The sequence below is a fragment of the Archocentrus centrarchus genome, chromosome 7, assembly GCF_007364275.1.
Source record: "Archocentrus centrarchus isolate MPI-CPG fArcCen1 chromosome 7, fArcCen1, whole genome shotgun sequence".
Lineage (NCBI taxonomy): Eukaryota > Metazoa > Chordata > Actinopteri > Cichliformes > Cichlidae > Archocentrus > Archocentrus centrarchus.
Genome location: NC_044352.1, coordinates 7,922,250 through 7,939,786, shown reverse-complemented (window position 1 = coordinate 7,939,786; position 17,537 = coordinate 7,922,250). Strand labels below are relative to the sequence as shown.

Sequence of the window (17,537 nt, the reverse complement as noted above, 5' to 3'; positions counted from 1 at the left end):
CTCTACTATTAGTTCATATACTGGTCCACAGGGAGTCCTGTCAACTTTAATATTTATCTACCACAAGAGTCTTCACAAATTTAACCATCAAGATACTTTAGAGAGGGGGTTTTTAACAGCTTACATATATTAGACTCATTAAGGTAGCTAACATGGTAGTAAAAATATGACTGGGGCATAATTGTCTGCACCAAATTTAGCTGACACTTGTAGAACTCCTAACTGGTTGGGAAGTGGTTGCTGGACATTGTTGGCAGTTGCTGAGTGAAACTGGTTGCAAAGAGGTATACATGCTGCATGGAAAACCTTTTTGTGACTGCTGAGGTCTCCACGTGCTCATTGACCATATCACAAATCCTCCTTTCCACAATAATCAGAATTTAGAAAATGGACTTAATATTTTATTCAGTGTGATTTGAAATGAGCAATTAAGTCATCAGGAAAGCTTTTACAGAGGTCACAGAGTAAGAGAGCCGAGGACGGTTTTCCCATAAACCTCTCTGAAATCATCCCTTGCTGGCCATTAAGAAGAATATGAGTTAAGCCACTTTGATGTTGGTTTCCTTTTTTTAGATCAGAAAGCTATTTTGTACAGACAGTCTGGAGTGGCATAGCTGGCTGGTGAGTTTTAGCAAGCTTTTTGTTATTATTTTTAATGGCAGGTTAGGTATAAAGCCTTATTTCCAGTCATAATGCTAGGCTAAGTTTGCTTTAGCTTTAAAAATCAAAGGAAAGACTGCATCAGGTTTATGTCTGGTTAGCAGCTGGGAGGAAATGAGTCTTTGCTGCAGAAGACGGGTGCTGAAAACAGAAAACCTGGCACTAGAACACAGGATGAAAAATAAGAAGAGATTAATTTTCCTCTCATGAAACCAGAAGCTAAACAAAGCAGGCGCTCCAGTAGACATCAGAAATGTTACTGACAAAGAAAATGTTCTTGGACATTTATGCTGAGTTGTCAGTATCCACTGTCTGTTATCCAGTCCTGGATAACATCAGCTCCTTTACATGTGTGCAGGGTGGCAAGCAGATGTCAGGGGCTGACATCCAGAGACCACCTGCACACACTACCATATGTGAACACAGGTGATGAATAGGCAACACACACACGCAGTTGGATGACTCCATCCCTGTATAGGGCTCAGGTGTGGTGATGAACTGAAAATGCAGAGAAACAAAAGCTTGAGTGTTGTGGCTGAGCATGTGAATGCTGAGCTGTAAAAACCGCTGGGGGTGGATTGTACCTCAGTGATGGTCACATGGAGCCTCAGGTTAGGCAGAGTTTCTATTTGCCAATTCTGGAGATGTATGAAGAGAAAGTATTTTTGTACCAGGCTGTAAAGTGTTTTTTTTTTTTTGTTTTTGTTTTTTTAAATGCTGCAAATTTGGGCATTTTAACACAGGGGTTTATGGGGACTCACTTGTTTTTGGAGCCAGCCTCAAATGGCCATTTAAAGGAACTGCACAAATTGGGTGTAAAGCCAGCATAAAATTGCAAATTATAGGGTGAAAAATAATGCTAAAAAGCAAGTGGCAATATGTACCAGTAGCTGGTCTGAATGTAATGTTTACTCTTGTCTCTTTAGTTGCTAAATTGGTCTATTTGATGGCCTTGGCAGGTTGCAAACACATTTTTTTTTTTTTTTTTTTTGTGATTTTTTACCTCCATACACATTCAAGACCAGCTCATGGCTAAAAATGACTTTTTAGTTTTTTACAAGGCCCCAGCCTGATATGGATTTTTTTGTTCAAACAAACAAGGCCTGTCCATCCTCGTCCTCCTTAATCATAACTACAGCCCTGCTAATATGATGCGTACGTTGAAGGCTTCCTCACCATGCGGTGATCTTTCATCTAACCTCTCATCTGTTTTCTGTCTTCAGTTGGTGAAGCTATGCAGTGGAATGATTGAAGCAGGAAAGGCGTACATCAGCGCCAACAAGCTCTTTGTCAACGGCATCCGGGATCTATCTCAGCAGTGCAAGAAGGATGAGATGATCTCGGTGAGGTTCTGAAACAAAGCCTGTGTTTTATTGTGGTATTACTGCCTTTATTTGCCTTTAGCGGATAGGGTTGTTAAAGAGTTTATCCTCAGGAATCGGGGTCTTTCCTTCTCTTCAGGCATTAGCTTTGCAGCTCTGTTTGTGTGTGAACAAACCTGATTACTCACAGATTAGTCAGTGAAGATCAAATCAGGCCTGGAAACTTACTTCTTGGCTCGACTCACAGCTCTGGCGTCTTGGACTATTTTCATTGCTGCTGACATTAAGTACTATTAAAAGCCTTTTTGGCTTCAACCATATGACTAATTGTGAGTTTCTTATTAAAGCCTTGTTCATATTTGTAGTTTCCATTGTAAAAATAAAAAAATAAAGGGCATGAATCAGTCCTGCAATTATAGCTCTTTTTCCCGTACATGGTACAGCTCAGTGACTTTAACCAGCTTTGACTTACTTTTAGCTTTGTGGATCTTTTCATTTTCTTCCATTTAGAATTCATATAAATTATGGTTTTAGTTTCTGACAGCTTTTATTTGCTTCTTTTATTCACAAAAATGAAGTTATGGTGGCATGAGACTATTATGGGGATATTTCTGTTTCTATTGTGTAGCTAAAGAATGGTTTTTGTTACTTTCTGTGCAGGAGTGCTTGGAAAAATGTGGAGAGAGCCTCCAAGAGATCATAAACTACCACATGGTAAGTCAGCCATGCACTCTACATATATTATATTGAGACTGAGCAGTATAACGCTAATATTAACTGGCATTTAAGGCTACATTAGGGCCTTATATTCCCTTTATTACAATACTGAGGGTCACTGAACCCGTCTGTGGCTGTGTTAATGTCAGTATATGCATCTCAAGCTGCAAAGTAGACACTGACACTGTCTCATTAGGTTATTTTATGGCAGTATTCACCAACAGGGCACCTTTTAATAAAGCTTATGTTAATAGTTAGTGAATAATTAAATAATAGCTTTATAGCTCACTTAAAGGCCATTTATAAAAACAAAGTTGGGGTTGCCAGGTTATGAAAATCTCCCATTGGCAGGTACTTTTAATTTCCTTTTAGTTGGCCTAATAAAGAAAATTCTCCTGGGTTTCTCACACTCCAGTAAACAATGTAATGTGTAATTTAATTCAGGTTTTTAATGATCAAATAATGTTCAATCATTTTAAATAGATGGATTTTGGCCCTGATTTTCTGCAGACCTCCAGAAATACTTTAACCCAAACTCCACTATGTAATTATTTTACTTTATAAAACAATTTTATATAGTAATATTAGGGCATTTTTGTTTTGTTTTTTTTTTGTTTTTTTAAATGTAGATTAGTTTATTTATTTTATTACATATTTATAAACCTGAGTCCAGTTAAAGTTGTTGATAGCAAGATCAGTAAAAAGTAAAATATCTGCTTACAGTATCATTACAACGTATTATAGAACACATTTAAAGATTTTTGAAGGTGTGCAACCACCTTACTTGACCGGACATCTAAATAAGGTTAAGATTTGGTTAAAAAGTGAAAGGTCAAAAAGCAGTCTTCTCAGGTAACAGAAAAGGTGCCCTTTTACATCTAAATTTGAGTGGTAACTCTTCCTCCTTAACTCCTCAGAAAACCAGCAATTTGAACCCAGAGCTGTGTTGTTGTGATGCACCATCATGCTGCCCTAGCATATGAGAACAATAACTTTGAATTGTCCTATGCTTGCACAAATTAGGCATAATGCAAAAAAGAAATAAGAACATTTTATTTGTGTGGCACATTTAAACCAAAGTGCTGCACAATGGAGACCCTGCTTGCATACAATGACACGATAAGAAGCTGTCCTCCATTCACACAATCCCAGAGATCAGCAGTTCTGGAACTTAGTTCTTCAGCTTTTGTTTAAGGACAAAAAAGTCACAGTTGATACAAGTCTCATTGCAATGACTGCGAGACTGTGGGACAATCAAGAATGGGATGCAGACCTTAAGGCACTTGAGGGAGTGTATATATCTGCCACATATGCATGTTCAAGACCATCTAAGTAGGGTTTAATATTTTTCCCGAAAATGACATGAATCAAATCCCGGGAAATGACGAGCCATTTCCCGGGAATCCCGGGAAAAATTTATTTATTTTTTTATTTTAATTAGGCCTTCTGTAGCCTGTGTCGGCCTTAACCTATTGTGATATTGTAGAGGTAGCTTTCCAGCTATGTCCTGTTATGCCCAGTAGGGGGCAACGTCGGCTTGATTAACGCAATAAAACCTACATCTCGACATTGGAGTGCTCGAGCTATGCGGTGTTGTATCGTTCCTCAACACTCCCTTAACAAATATAATTCGAATATTCCTCCATTGTACATGGAATTATACCAAGATATTTTACAACTGCTGGTGCAAAACAATACGGTTCATCTCCACAGCATTGATAAAGGCTCAGCCACGCTGTCGTGGCGACATCTGTTGCGCTATATCTCCACCAGTGGAACGCTGTAATAGTCATTGAAAAGTTAACTACCATACTACACTATAATATGACATAACACAGGGCCTTGAGTAATGCACTACGACTTGGTCATTGCCATTCTGGCAACAGCAAATTTATAACACCGTGTCTGAGGGTTAAAGTAGGTTCGCTGTGAATCGTCTTTTGAAAAACTGGCCAATCCTTATAGCCTAAAAAATATACATTTTACTCAACTCCATTTTAAAAGCGAAATATGTTAAAGTATCTATTTCATGATACTTTCTTCACACATTAGGCCCGTATCCTAATTCATGATTGTTAGTAAGCGGCTGCAAACGAGGAAAAGAAACACTCGAAGTTAAACAGATATTTCTTTATTGTTCAGGGCAGGCATATTTTATAGGCTATATAATGCAATATAACAATATATAATAATATAAAATTATATAATACAAAATACTTTAGGGTAAACACATTGCCTACGATTTCAACAAATTAAAGAGGAAAAAAGTACAACTGTGTAATACCTCTATTAAAACGCTTGAGATGAAGGCTGAAGCCTTAAACGGAGGCTGAACGTGCCTGAAATGAAGAGTAATGCTTTTCGCATTAAACGAACCCTTCTCTCAATATTTCCTTAAATTTAACATTCTGAAGCTTTCTTTTCTTTCTGAAAGTCAAATCGACGCGCGCGACTTTTTTCCCGGTTTCCCGTCTAACGTTTCCCGGGAAACGGGAAATGGTTCTGATCGCATTTCCCGGGAATCCCGGATCCCGGGATTAAACCCTACATCTAAGGTTTTAAAAACAAACAGCAATAAATAAAAAGCACCACTTACTGGATTCTGTAATGTGCAGGGAGCCAGTGTAAGGCTGCTGACACTGGACAAATGTGATACGTGATCCCTCTTTTTCTTTTTTTTATCCCAGGCAGTAATATACTAATTGTAAACAAGCAAGAGATGATTCACTGACTCCAGTATACAGTGCATTAAAGCAGTCTAATTTATATGTAACAAAGCCATCTGTGACTTTCTCACGATCTGATAGATTTAAAAAGGATTTTAGTCTGGAGATTGTTTTGAGCTGGGGAAAAAAGCAGCCCTTAATCACAGCATCTGTTTACATTTGTGTCAAAGATTATCCGAAGATTTTAAACCTGTGTTTTAATAAATGGGATTTAATAAATAGTAATTTATCTATAACAAACAATGGACATCCTCTTTTTTTTTCTTTTTTTACCTTTCATGTGGATTCAAGATTATGAAGTGAATGTAGTCACACAGTGAATGAGAAATAAGATGTAAAGTTCACAAATAATTAAAAGGTACATGTATAGAGAAAAAGAAGAGGCCCCAAAATTGATTCTTGTGGAACTCCACATGTCATAACGGCTGAGGTTTTATTTCTAGTGGATACACTAGAAGAGACGGTGCTGTCAAAGGTTATTACAGGAATTGACAGCAAGGATAATTCTTGTCTGTTAAATGAGACCTATAAGCAGTTTTTTTGATTTCCAAAGGAGATTCATTGAGCTGTCGTATGGATGCAAAATTCAGGTAAATAAATTTCTAAATGAGAAATGGAATATTTAAAAATAATATGCCCTGAAGGCAGCATGTATAGAAAGAAAGGAAGAGACCCTACTATTGATCCCTGTGGGACTCCACGTCATAATGGCTGATGTGGAGACTTTTTTCCCCAACAGGAAAAAAATGGCTGTTAACTGAGAAAGTCCTGTGTTTAATATAAGATTTAAGCCAATTTAGAGCCATCCAAACACTCAATGAAACACTTTGATTTATACTTGATATATGCTTATTTTACAGGTACACTTGTCAACTGCTTGCTACTGAGGTTGTAATTAGTGCTGTTGATAAAATGTGTTTCACATATTTGTTGTCTGTAAATTAAAAGTATTGTCCAGTTCAGACTAATTTAAAAAAAAATATACATTTCTGGAAAAACAATGAACATGATTTTGTGCTGAAAGAATAGTTGATGAATGTTAATTTAGGGAGTTTATAGGGTTGTTTATTGTTATAAATCATTGTTTATTGATGATTGTATGTAATCCTGAGTTTCTCTTGTAGATTGACCTGTTGGGAAAAAGTCAATAAATAGTTTGATCATATGGCTTTAATTTAAAAATCTATAAAGCATTTAGAAATGACTTATTTACCCTGAATTAAACTATTAGTTGTTACTCCTAACCTCCCTTTAAATAGCAATAGGTACAGTAGCAGCTATCTGCTGGCTTATAACAGTAAAGTTAGAGTAAATGTTCCTTATTCCCAACTATGTTATTGTATTTTCTTCATCCACTGACATCAAGCAGTGTGTTCTGCTTTACTGCTCTGTCCTTTCCCCTCCTTGTCTTTAAGACTCCTGACCCGTGCCTCCACTCTGCCCTTCTGAGACCCTTAAAGTCCAATTGCTCAAGTGCACAGCATGCTTGACCATGCTGTAAAGTGCAGAGCATGTGTGTGTTTTCAAACCACAACAGAGATGTGTCGTCGCAAATCAGCAACTTCTTCCTCCTTCGTCACTCCCGATCAATTGATTAGCTTAACTGCTGGATAGTATAGCCTATAAACATGTTGCTTTGTGTTATGGGCATGTGTGCAGTATAGATATGCGTGACTGTATAATTATTTTGTGTGCTATTGTGGGTTTAGATACTCTTAAAAAAAAAAAAGCCTTAGAAGCTGTTTTGACTATACAGAGAACTTGAACATTTTTTTTCTTGCTGCGCTTTGGCTGTAATGTGAGTTTTAAAATGTTTTTATAGACAGAAACTAACAGTGAGATTGTGGTCAAACTGGACTGTGAAGGCAGATGTTACAGTACAATAACAAGGATCAAGTTGTATCAAGGAGGTCAAGTCTTGTTCATTTAATTATTAATATCATAATAAATTACCGTTATGTACTCCTGGGAAAACAATTTCATTCCATTTTTTTCTGTTTCTGTGACTCTTTGGTTGATATGACTTTGAAATGAGTATTAAATTTCATCCTGTTTGTATTTAAAAGAGGTCAGAAATGTCACTTAGCTATGCACCGGGAGGGACAGTGCAAAGCTGCTCTCCTATAAAAAAACTATTTAGGTGCAAATGAACATAACAGGTCCACTTTAAGCACAGTTAACCTTCAACAACCTTCATCTTCTCATCAGGCATTAACCTCCTGACCTGACCTGACCTCCTTACCAAACACAAACACAGGAGTGTAAGCTCAAGCACACTTACTGGGAAATAAACAAAGTACAAATAAGGAGATAGGAGCAGGATGAAGATGAACATCTTCAGCCACTGAAAAGAAAAGACCTCATCTCTAAATTAATATATGTTAAAAAACAAAATAGGTTTCGCTTTTGTGTAATATCTATAAAGAGATACCTGCATATGAGTTTGCAGAATATGTAAGCAAGCGGCGACACTTTAGGTAAAGAAAGTTCTCTGGTTTCCATTTGTAGTTTGAGGAGTATTGATGAATTAACACTGACGAGGCTCTGAGGGCGCACAGATAAAAAGATTATTGTGCTGCAGTCTGTTTTTAAATAAATCTGCCATTTTGCCTTTGAGCACATCCTGTTCTTTTACCTCCACATAAAAGTCCAAATTTGCTCCCCGCCAGACTGTGCCAGATTTAATTAACTTCTCATGCATTTATTTCATTTGCTCATTTAAAGTACAAGTAAAGTTCATGGAAATTCCCTTAAATAAAAATTAAGTTAGTTTTTGTTGTTGCTGTTGCTACTTTTAGCCTGTGAGTAATTGTGTTAAATAATCGTGAGCAGCCCAGCTAATAGTTATGGCACATCTCAGGAGGGAACCCCCTGAGATATGAGAATGATGTATAGGAACTTTTTTTTTTTACACGTTTTTCTGTGTGACACTCCTGTAGCTGAGGGACTCCAGCAGAGCATCAATGAATAAGAAATGATGACAGTTATATCTGGCATCGTACAAATGTGGCTGCTGAGTGCCAGCCACCCTTGTCGCAGCCATGCTCGGATGCCTTTAAAACCCAGAAAGGAAACACAAAACGGCGTCTGAGCGCATACACGGGACAAGTTTAAAAGAGTCTTGGCCCTTGCTTCCCTCAATTTCCTGATAGCTTGGCTCTCTTGCCAGTCCAGTACCACACAACAGAACAAACAGGCTCTGTTTGTATGAATGTCACCAGCAGGCCAAGTATAGCTCTGATCCTGAGAGTCTCTTTCTTTTCAGAGATTTCACAACACATTTTTCTTTCTCATGGGCAGCGGCATCAACAGAATTGGGCCAGAAAACCCTATTTGAATACTCGATAAATTATTGACATATGTTTGACTCTCTGAACATACATTAGACATGAGGTGGGAGGGCCGACATGCAGACACAAAGAGAGAATATGATGTGAGTAAATCTTAATGCACTGGAAACAGTAAAGGGTCATAATGTAAGAACTGATGGCATTTGCAGTCAGTAGAAAATATGTTTAGGGTTTCATTACATAGGTAACTATTTGCGGTGGAATTGCAAGCTGTTGGCCTACAACAGCCAACATTTCCCAGTCCGATGCGTCTTCCAGCTGTCCATTCCTGGTCTGTGTTGGAATTCTCTCCTGTCCTTGTTCCCCTTTACGGATGAAGGATACTGAGGGGACTGCTGTAGATGTTCTAGAGCAGGGGTGTCCATACTTGCGGCCTGCGGGCCGCTTCCAGCCCTGCCCACTTCCGGTCCGCGAATTGATGTCAAAAATAACATACAATTTGGCCCTTTAAGTTACTTTTTTGACATTTCGCTTAACCCACTTAATTGGAGGGGAAGGCGAAATGTCAAAAAAGTAACTTAAAGGGCCCGAAGCGGCCCGCGGGCCGCATGTTTGGACACCCCTGTTCTAGAGACAGTGGCGCTGGCGGTTTTTCTTTTTGCCTCGATAGATGCAGCCAGGGATTTTAAAGGTGGTGAAATCAGGTGTGGAAAAGCAGAACTGCAAATCATGGAAGTATATAACATCATTTGAACTGGCCTTTATCATTATCCAGTTGTCCTAGGTGCACCATTAGATTGAAATCAAGATAATTAGCAGTGCAGGCTCATTGCAGTTATTTGTTTTAAAATTCCTTAGTGATTCCTGCCACTTATTTATTTTTTGTGAGTAATTTTAATTTCCTTTTCAGCCATTGCAGACCAGATTAGGTCCAATGGGCAGCTGAGGCTGGGACATTAGCTCTATATTGTTTTTGCATCTCTTAAGCTTTATATTTATTAGTCATGCTATGCGGCAACAGTCTTCTTGAATGAATATACTCTTCTTTTGAGAAAATGCTAATTTCTGTTTTTTCAGTGATCCATCTCATGCTTTTAAAGTTGATATAAAGCTACAGGAATCAGACAAACATAAAAACATTTATCCTAAGAAAATACGATCACCAGCATCTTTAAAGATCACTAATTAACAAGGTACCTGTTTATTGGAGAAAAGTTATATTCCTCGATCAGCTAGTGAGTGGTTGCTGGAGGATGCTGGCTGTCACTAGGTGAACTCAGTCCCAAAGAGGGTGCTCCACCAAAAACCTTGTGATTGCTTTGATTGCTAGCAGATTGTCATGGTCGCCCTGTGGTGGCCACATATATGCACATTTCACACCAGAATGCCCCAAGCTCTTATTGCGAAGAGAGAGACCGGAATAGATCTGGAAAAGGCGGGAGAGAGAGGCCTGGGATAAAAGGGCTTGACTCCTCCTTTTGCAGGAGTTATATTTGGAGTTCTAGTTTGTTGTGAGTTTACCGAATAAAGCTGAGACTACATACCTGCTCGTGTCTCCTTCCACCGACTCCTACATTGGTGACCCCGACTAAAGAACATGTCTGCTGACGACAGCTCAACGGCCGCGGCCGCTGTTTCCTCACCAGCCGCCGCCGTTTCCTCACCAGCCGCCACCGTTTCTCCCGCTATTTTTGCGGCCACAGTCAAGCTCCCGGAGTTCTGGCAGCACGATCCAGAGCCTTGGTTCCAGCATGTGGAGGCCCAGTTTCACCTCCGCGGGATCACCTCAGACGACACCAAGTATTACCATGTCGTCGCGGCGCTGGACTCTGCTTCTACCCGCCGGCTGATGGGACTGCTCCGGGACCCGCCGCCTGCTAACAAGTATGGAGCGCTGAAGGAGAACCTGCTGCGGATTTATCAGCTTTCAGACGAAGAGCGGGCTGATCGCCTGTTGTCCCTGAATGGCTTGGGAGATGGTAAACCCTCCGAGCTGATGGAGCACATGCTGGCTCTGCTCAGCCCGGGCGACGCTTCGTTTCTCTTTACGCATCTGTTCCTGCGCCAGCTCCCCCCTCCCGTGCGCACCGCGCTAGCCAGCTCCGCTCTGATACGGGCCAAGGATTACCGCGGGCTAGCTGAAGAGGCAGACAAGATTTTGCTGGCATCCAGGCATTCCGGTGTGCATGCACTTTTACCGAGTGCGGCTCTACAAGGGACGGAGACTAGAGAAGCTGGTGCTGTGGCCGCCGTCGCAGAGCGCCGGAGGAAGGAGAGCGTGCTCTGCTTCTATCATCGCCGGTTCGGAGTGAAGGCGAAGCGCTGCATTCCGCCGTGTACCTTCCAGCACCAGGGAAACGAGAGGGCCAGTGCTCACTAGCAGCTGTGTGCGCTGGCAGCTCGGACAAGCTGCTCTTCATTGAGGACACTGCTTCGGGACGCCGTCTGCTTGTGGACTCGGGTGCTCAGCGTAGCATCATGCCGGCTTCAGCTGCGGACGCCTTGGGACAATGTCACGGACCCCTGCTGGACGCGGCGAACGGTACCCCCATTCGCACATATGGAATGAGGTTGGTGACTGTGTGTTTCAAGGGACGTCAGTTTAACTGGGACTTTGTGATAGCGTCTGTGTCAGTACCTATACTCGGCGCTGATTTCTTGTGTGCTTTCAGGTTGTTGGTCGATGTAGCTAATAGGTGCTTGATAGATGCTGTGTCTTTTGATACCTACCCCTGTACACTTGGTAGTCCTGGCCCCCTGCCCCTCGCTAACATGCTTGCCACAGGTGATGAGTACCAGCGTTTGCTTGCCGAGTTTCCCACCCTCACGGTTCCCACCTTCTCTGCAGCCGTAGCTAAACATGGTGTGGAGCATTACATTACCACTGTGGGTCCGCCGGTTTTTGCGCGTGCACGCCGTCTCGATGCCGCGAAGTTAGCGATAGCCAGGGAGGAGTTTGCAAACATGGAGCGCCTTGGTATTGTGCGCCGCTCAAACAGCCCGTGGGCGTCCCCGTTGCACATGGTCCCTAAAGCTGACGGTGGGTGGCGCCCTTGTGGGGATTTTATTTTTTTATTTTATTTATTTTTTTTTAAAGCCTGTCATGTCTGGTAGATCTTGCAAGCAGAACTGTGATCTGAATGCGTTGTTGTGCCAAACATATTTGCTATTTCAAGATGAGCTCTATAGGTTCTCAATAGGCTCTTCTTGTTGATGTTTTAACCCTTTATTTTATTTATCTGAGTTATTTTTCCACATACTATGTAACAGCCAGAGCTGACAGGCTGAAGAAGAGGAAAATAAAGAGAAGAAAAAGGGAGAGAGAAAGGGAGCAAAAAAAAAAAGGGGAAAGAGCACAAGTCTATTAATCAGATACTTCATCACTTTAACATATAAAAAAATACTATCAATACTTGCAAAAATAAATTTGTGTGTGAAAAACAAAACTAACAAAGCATGTTACGCACACCAACAATTTTGTTGAGTTGTGATTGAGTGGGCGTTTGTGTCTGTGTCATGTTTGTGTCTGTGTCATGGAACGTACTTACCAATGAGGGCAAAACGCTGCAGCTCCACCCATCAGAAGCCAGAGGCAGGTACGGAAAGCCCCCGGAACCCCAGGCCACCAGCAGCCCACCAAGGGCCAGGAAGACCCCCGGCCACTCAGTCCAAAGACAACCGCACACCTACCCCAGCAGACGGGAGAGGGTGGTCTCAGACGGAGCCCCCCCAGTCGAGGAGCGAGGGCTCCAGGGAACCCAAGGCGATGAGAAGCCAGCCCCCCCCCAGCGGCCAGCCCCCTGCACTGGCCGGCGGCAGGGCTCCCGGGCCCACGGCACCCAAGGACCGCCCGACCCTCCACAGAGCCCCCCCCCACGCCGAAGAAGCCAACGCAGCCCCGCACCGCACCCCCAAGGGGGGCAGGCCAGCACCCACGCCAGAACACCCAGCCCCACCCAGGAACCCCGAGGCACCCCCATCCTTGTGGGGATTTTAGGCGCCTTAATAATGCAACGACTAATGACAGGTACCCGGTTCCCCACATTCAAGATTTTTCGGTTCATCTTGCGGGGGCAACTATTTTTTTCAAAGGTGGATTTGGTGAGGGGATACCATCAGGTTCCTGTCCATCCGCGTGATGTGCCCAAGACCGCGGTTATCACTCCTTTTGGCCTTTTCGAGTTTTTGCGAATGCCCTTCGGTCTGAAGGGCGCGGCACAGACGTTTCAGTGCCTCATGGACTCCGTTTTGCGTGGTATGCCATTTTTGTTCGTCTATCTGGATGACATACTGGTTGCCAGCCCTTCCGCCGCGGAGCATTCAGTGCACCTCCGCCAGTTGTTTGAGCGTCTCAGTGAGCACGGTTTGATTGTGAATCCAGCTAAATGCCAGTTCGGTCTGCCGGCCATAGAGTTTTTGGGACACCTCGTTTCGCCCCAAGGGGCGTTTCCCCTGCCCGCTAAGGTGGAGGCGGTTTCTGCTTTTCCGCGCCCTTCCTCAGTGAAGCCCCTGCAGGAGTTTTTGGGGATGGTGAACTTTTATAACCGTTTCATCCCCCGGGCTGCTCACCTCATGCACCCTCTGTACAATGCACTTAAGGGCAAGAAAGGCAACCAAGAGATAGAGTGGACACCTGAGCGGGTGCAGGCATTTGACAGTGCCAAAGCTGCTCTTGCCAACGGTGCTCTGCTGGCCCACCCATCTCCCGAGGCGCCTGTTGCCCTTACTACCGATGCCTCCGATTTTGCAGTCGGGGCCGTGTGCGAACAATGGGTGGGTGGTGCTTGGCAGCCCCTCGCCTTTTTTAGCAGGAAGCTTCGGGATGCGGAGAGAAAGTACAGTACGTTTGACAGGGAGCTCCTTGCCCTTTTTCTCGCGACGCGTCATTTCCGGTTCCTGCTTGAGGGCCGTGACTTTACCGCTTTTGTAGACCACAAACCTCTCACATTTGCCATGGCAAAGGTTTCAGAACCATGGACTGCACGGCAGCAACGGCAGCTTTCTGCTATTTCAGAGTTTACCACTGACATTCAGCACGTCGCCGGCAAGTGTAATCAGGTGGCTGACTGTCTGTCCAGGGCGCAGGTTAGTTCTGTGCATTTGGGAGTGGACTACTCTGCCATGGCTGCCGACCAACTTACGGATACGGAGATTCAGGCTTTTAAGGTGGCCGAGTCCAGTTTGCGTTTGGAAGATGTCTCATTTCAGGATAGTGGCGTAACCCTACTTTGCGACGTCTCATTGGGCAGGCCTCGCCCCTTGGTTCCTGCTTGCTGGCGTCGGCGGGTTTTTGAGGCAGTTCATTCTCTTTCGCACCCAGGAGTTAAAGCCTCAGTTAAGTTGGTAGGGGCCAAGTTTGTGTGGCCCGGCCTCCGGAAAGAGGTCAGGGCGTGGGCTTCCTCATGTGTTGCTTGTCAGCGCGCCAAAGTGCAACGACACACCAAATCCCCTCTGGAGCACTTTCCCATACCCCAGAGAAGGTTCGAACATGTCCATGTAGACCTGGTAGGTCCATTTCCCCCTTCCCGGGGTTTCACCCATCTCCTGACAATGGTGGACAGGACGACTCGGTGGCCTGAAGCAGTTCCTTTGGCGTCAACCACCTCAGCAGATGTTGCTCGTGCGTTCGTCTCCTCCTGGGTATCTCGGTTTGGCGTACCGCTTGACTTGACATCTGACAGGGGTCCTCAGTTCACGTCTGAGCTGTGGACTGCTGTGGCGGAGAACCTTGGCGTCAGACTCCATCGCACTACCGCGTACCACCCGCAGGCCAATGGCCTTTGCGAGAGGTTCCACCGTACCATGAAGGCTGCCTTACGGGCTGCGCTGGTGGACAGCAGCTGGGTTGACCGCCTTCCTTGGGTCCTGCTGGGCCTGCGTGCGACACCTAAGGAGGACCTGCAGTCTTCTTCAGCCGAGCTGGTCCTGGGCCAGCCTTTGAGGGTTCCAGGGGAATTCCTTCCTGGTGCATCTGCTTCGGGGGCCGACAAAAGGAGCGGGCCGGTTTTCCCGGGGAATGATAGGTTTTTGGCCCCAGTAGCGGCGCATCACTGCCTTCCACAGTCATATGTGCCAAAGGACCTGATGTCTGCCAAGTACATTTTTATCCGCCATGACGCGCACCGTTCTCCACTTCGACCTCCTTATGATGGTCCATTCCGTGTGCTAGAGGTGGGACCTAAGGATTTTTTGGTTGAGCTGGGAGGTCGTCAGGAGCGGGTTTCGGTGGATCGCCTTAAGCCTGCTCACATGTTTCCGGATGGTCCTATTGAGTTGGCCCAACCTCCGCGCCGCGGTCGTCCTCCCGTTTCTATGCCTCACTCGGAGGACCTGCCCCCAGCTGCTGTTTTTTCCCCTGCGAGGGGGCAGTCTCGCCGTAGTCGGGGCTGTGCCCCTCCCTCGTTTTCACCACCTGTGGTCGCCGAGCACAGCCGTAGCGGCCGCCTTGTTAAACCCCCTAGGAGATACTCTTGATGTGGTATTTTATTTTTGCTATGTTGAGTTGAAAATGGTTGCTGTTTTTATTATGGTATTGTTTGCCATTCTGTGTGTTCAGGGGGGGCCTGTGTGGTGGCCACATATATGCACATTTCACACCAGAATGCCCCAAGCTCTTATTGCGAAGAGAGAGACCGGAATAGATCTGGAAAAGGCGGGAGAGAGAGGCCTGGGATAAAAGGGCTTGACTCCTCCTTTTGCAGGAGTTATATTTGGAGTTCTAGTTTGTTGTGAGTTTACCGAATAAAGCTGAGACTACATACCTGCTCGTGTCTCCTTCCACCGACTCCTACAGCCCAGTCATTTTTGTGCACGAAAGATACCGATTTCTCCGCAGACCTTCGCCACTTACTCTCTGAGCTGTAGTGAAGTGTGAAAGAGTGCGACACAAGCCAGATATGGATAATACTTGCCTTCAAAGTAAAAGTTGTGCCTGACTGCTCCAACCAACATGTTTCAAATTGTTTCTGTTCCCAGTTTGCGTGGCACTGTTGCCGTGAAGAAGAAACTGGGAATCCTTCTTTGTGTACGGAAACATGAAGACATTGTTTTCCTCCTTCTTTAGACTGGTCCCTGTAGGGTTTGCCATGGCAGATCATCTGCCTCATCTCACACAATCTCTCTATTGCTTTCCTAACTTTTTAAAAACAAAATATAACAAATAAATGCACCCAAAAATATAAATTTACTGGATTGGTGGTATTTATTAGTGAAATAATAAATAACAGAGCAAGGATAAATATAATGTAAAAATATCAGTGATGATGGCAGAAGTTGGTAAACAAGAGGTTTTATTTTAGGAAGCTTCAGAGGCACAAAGTAGGGTTTAATATTTTTCCCGAAAATGACATGAATCAAATCCCGGGAAATGACGAGCCATTTCCCGGGAATCCCGGGAAAAAGTTTATTTATTTTTTTATTTTAATTAGGCCTTCTGTAGCCTGTGTCGGCCTTAACCTATTCTGATATTGTAGAGGTAGCTTTCCAGCTATGTCCTGTTATGCCCAGTAGGGGGTAACGTCGGCTTGATTAACGCAATAAAACCTACATCTCGGCATTCGAGTGCTCGAGCTATGCGGTGTTGTATCGTTCCTCAACACTCCCTTAACAAATATAATTCGAATATTCCTCCATTGTACATGGAATTATACCAAGATATTTTACAACTGCTGGTACAAAACAATACGGTTCATCTCCACAGCATTGATAAAGGATCAGCCACGCTGTCGTGGCGACATCTGTTGCACTATATCTCCACCAGTGGAACGCTGTAATAGTCATTGAAAAGTTAACTACCGTACTACACTATAATATGGCATAACACAGGGCCTCGAGTAATGCACTACGACTTGGTCATTGCCATTCTGGCAACAGCAAATTTATAACACCGTGTCTGAGGGTTAAAGTAGGTTCGCTGTGAATCGTCTATTGAAAAACTGGCCGATCCTTATAGCCTAAAAAATATACATTTTACTCAACTCCATTTTAAAAGCGAAATATGTTAAAGCAATCTATTTCATGATCATTTCTTCACCCATTAGGCCCGTATCCTAATTCATGATTGTTAGTAAGCGGCTGCAAACGAGGAAAAGAAACACTCGAAGTTAAACAGATATTTCTTTATTGTTCAGGGCAGGCATATTTTATAGGCTATATAATGCAATATAACAATATATAATAATATGAAATTATATAATACAAAATACCTTAGGGTAAACACATTGCCTACGATTTCAACAAATTAAAGAGGAAAAAAGTACAACTGTGTAATACCTCTATTAAAACGCTTGAGATGAAGGCTGAAGCCTTAAACGGAGGCTGAACGTGCCTGAAATGAAGAGTAATGCTTTTCGCATTAAACGAACCCTTCTCTCAATATTTCCTTTAAATTTAACATTCTGAAGCTTTCTTTTCTTTCTGAAAGTCAAATCGACGCGCGCGACTTTTTTCCCGGTTTCCCGTCTAACGTTTCCCGGGAAACGGGAAATTGTTCTGATCGCATTTCCCGGGAATCCCGGATCCCGGGATTAAACCCTAGCACAAAGTAGCACTTTTTGGAAAGAGCATGAATGGTTTCCTGTATAAAGTTAAAAATAGTGTATTTTTACCCACTCAGATTTGACAGAGGTGTTCTTGTGCATGGAGTGGGCTTAAGATAATCGCTTGACTGACTTAATCACATTATTCTGTCTCAACATGCTGGCGGAATGAGAGGGGGATTAAAAAAAAAGTGATAGTACAGTAGTCTTTTGTAATGGTGTCTTCAGCCATTTCATTCCTTAGCTCTGATTTCAGCACGCTGAAGGTGTGCCAGATATTTTTGG

At 43.4% G+C, this 17,537-nt stretch overlaps 1 protein-coding gene across 7 annotated transcripts in view; it reads left to right on the top strand.

The window, feature by feature from the left end:
• The window catches only part of LOC115783235 (arf-GAP with coiled-coil, ANK repeat and PH domain-containing protein 3-like), a 91,011-nt gene that overhangs the window by 42,828 nt on the left and 30,646 nt on the right, over window positions 1-17,537 (top strand). For all 7 annotated transcript variants that reach the window (XM_030733968.1, XM_030733965.1, XM_030733967.1 and 4 more), the window contains exons 3-4: window positions 1,884-2,003; window positions 2,643-2,696. In XM_030733968.1, the coding sequence (XP_030589828.1) occupies window positions 1,884-2,003; window positions 2,643-2,696 (174 nt within the window). The remainder of the gene's footprint in view (window positions 1-1,883; window positions 2,004-2,642; window positions 2,697-17,537) is intronic.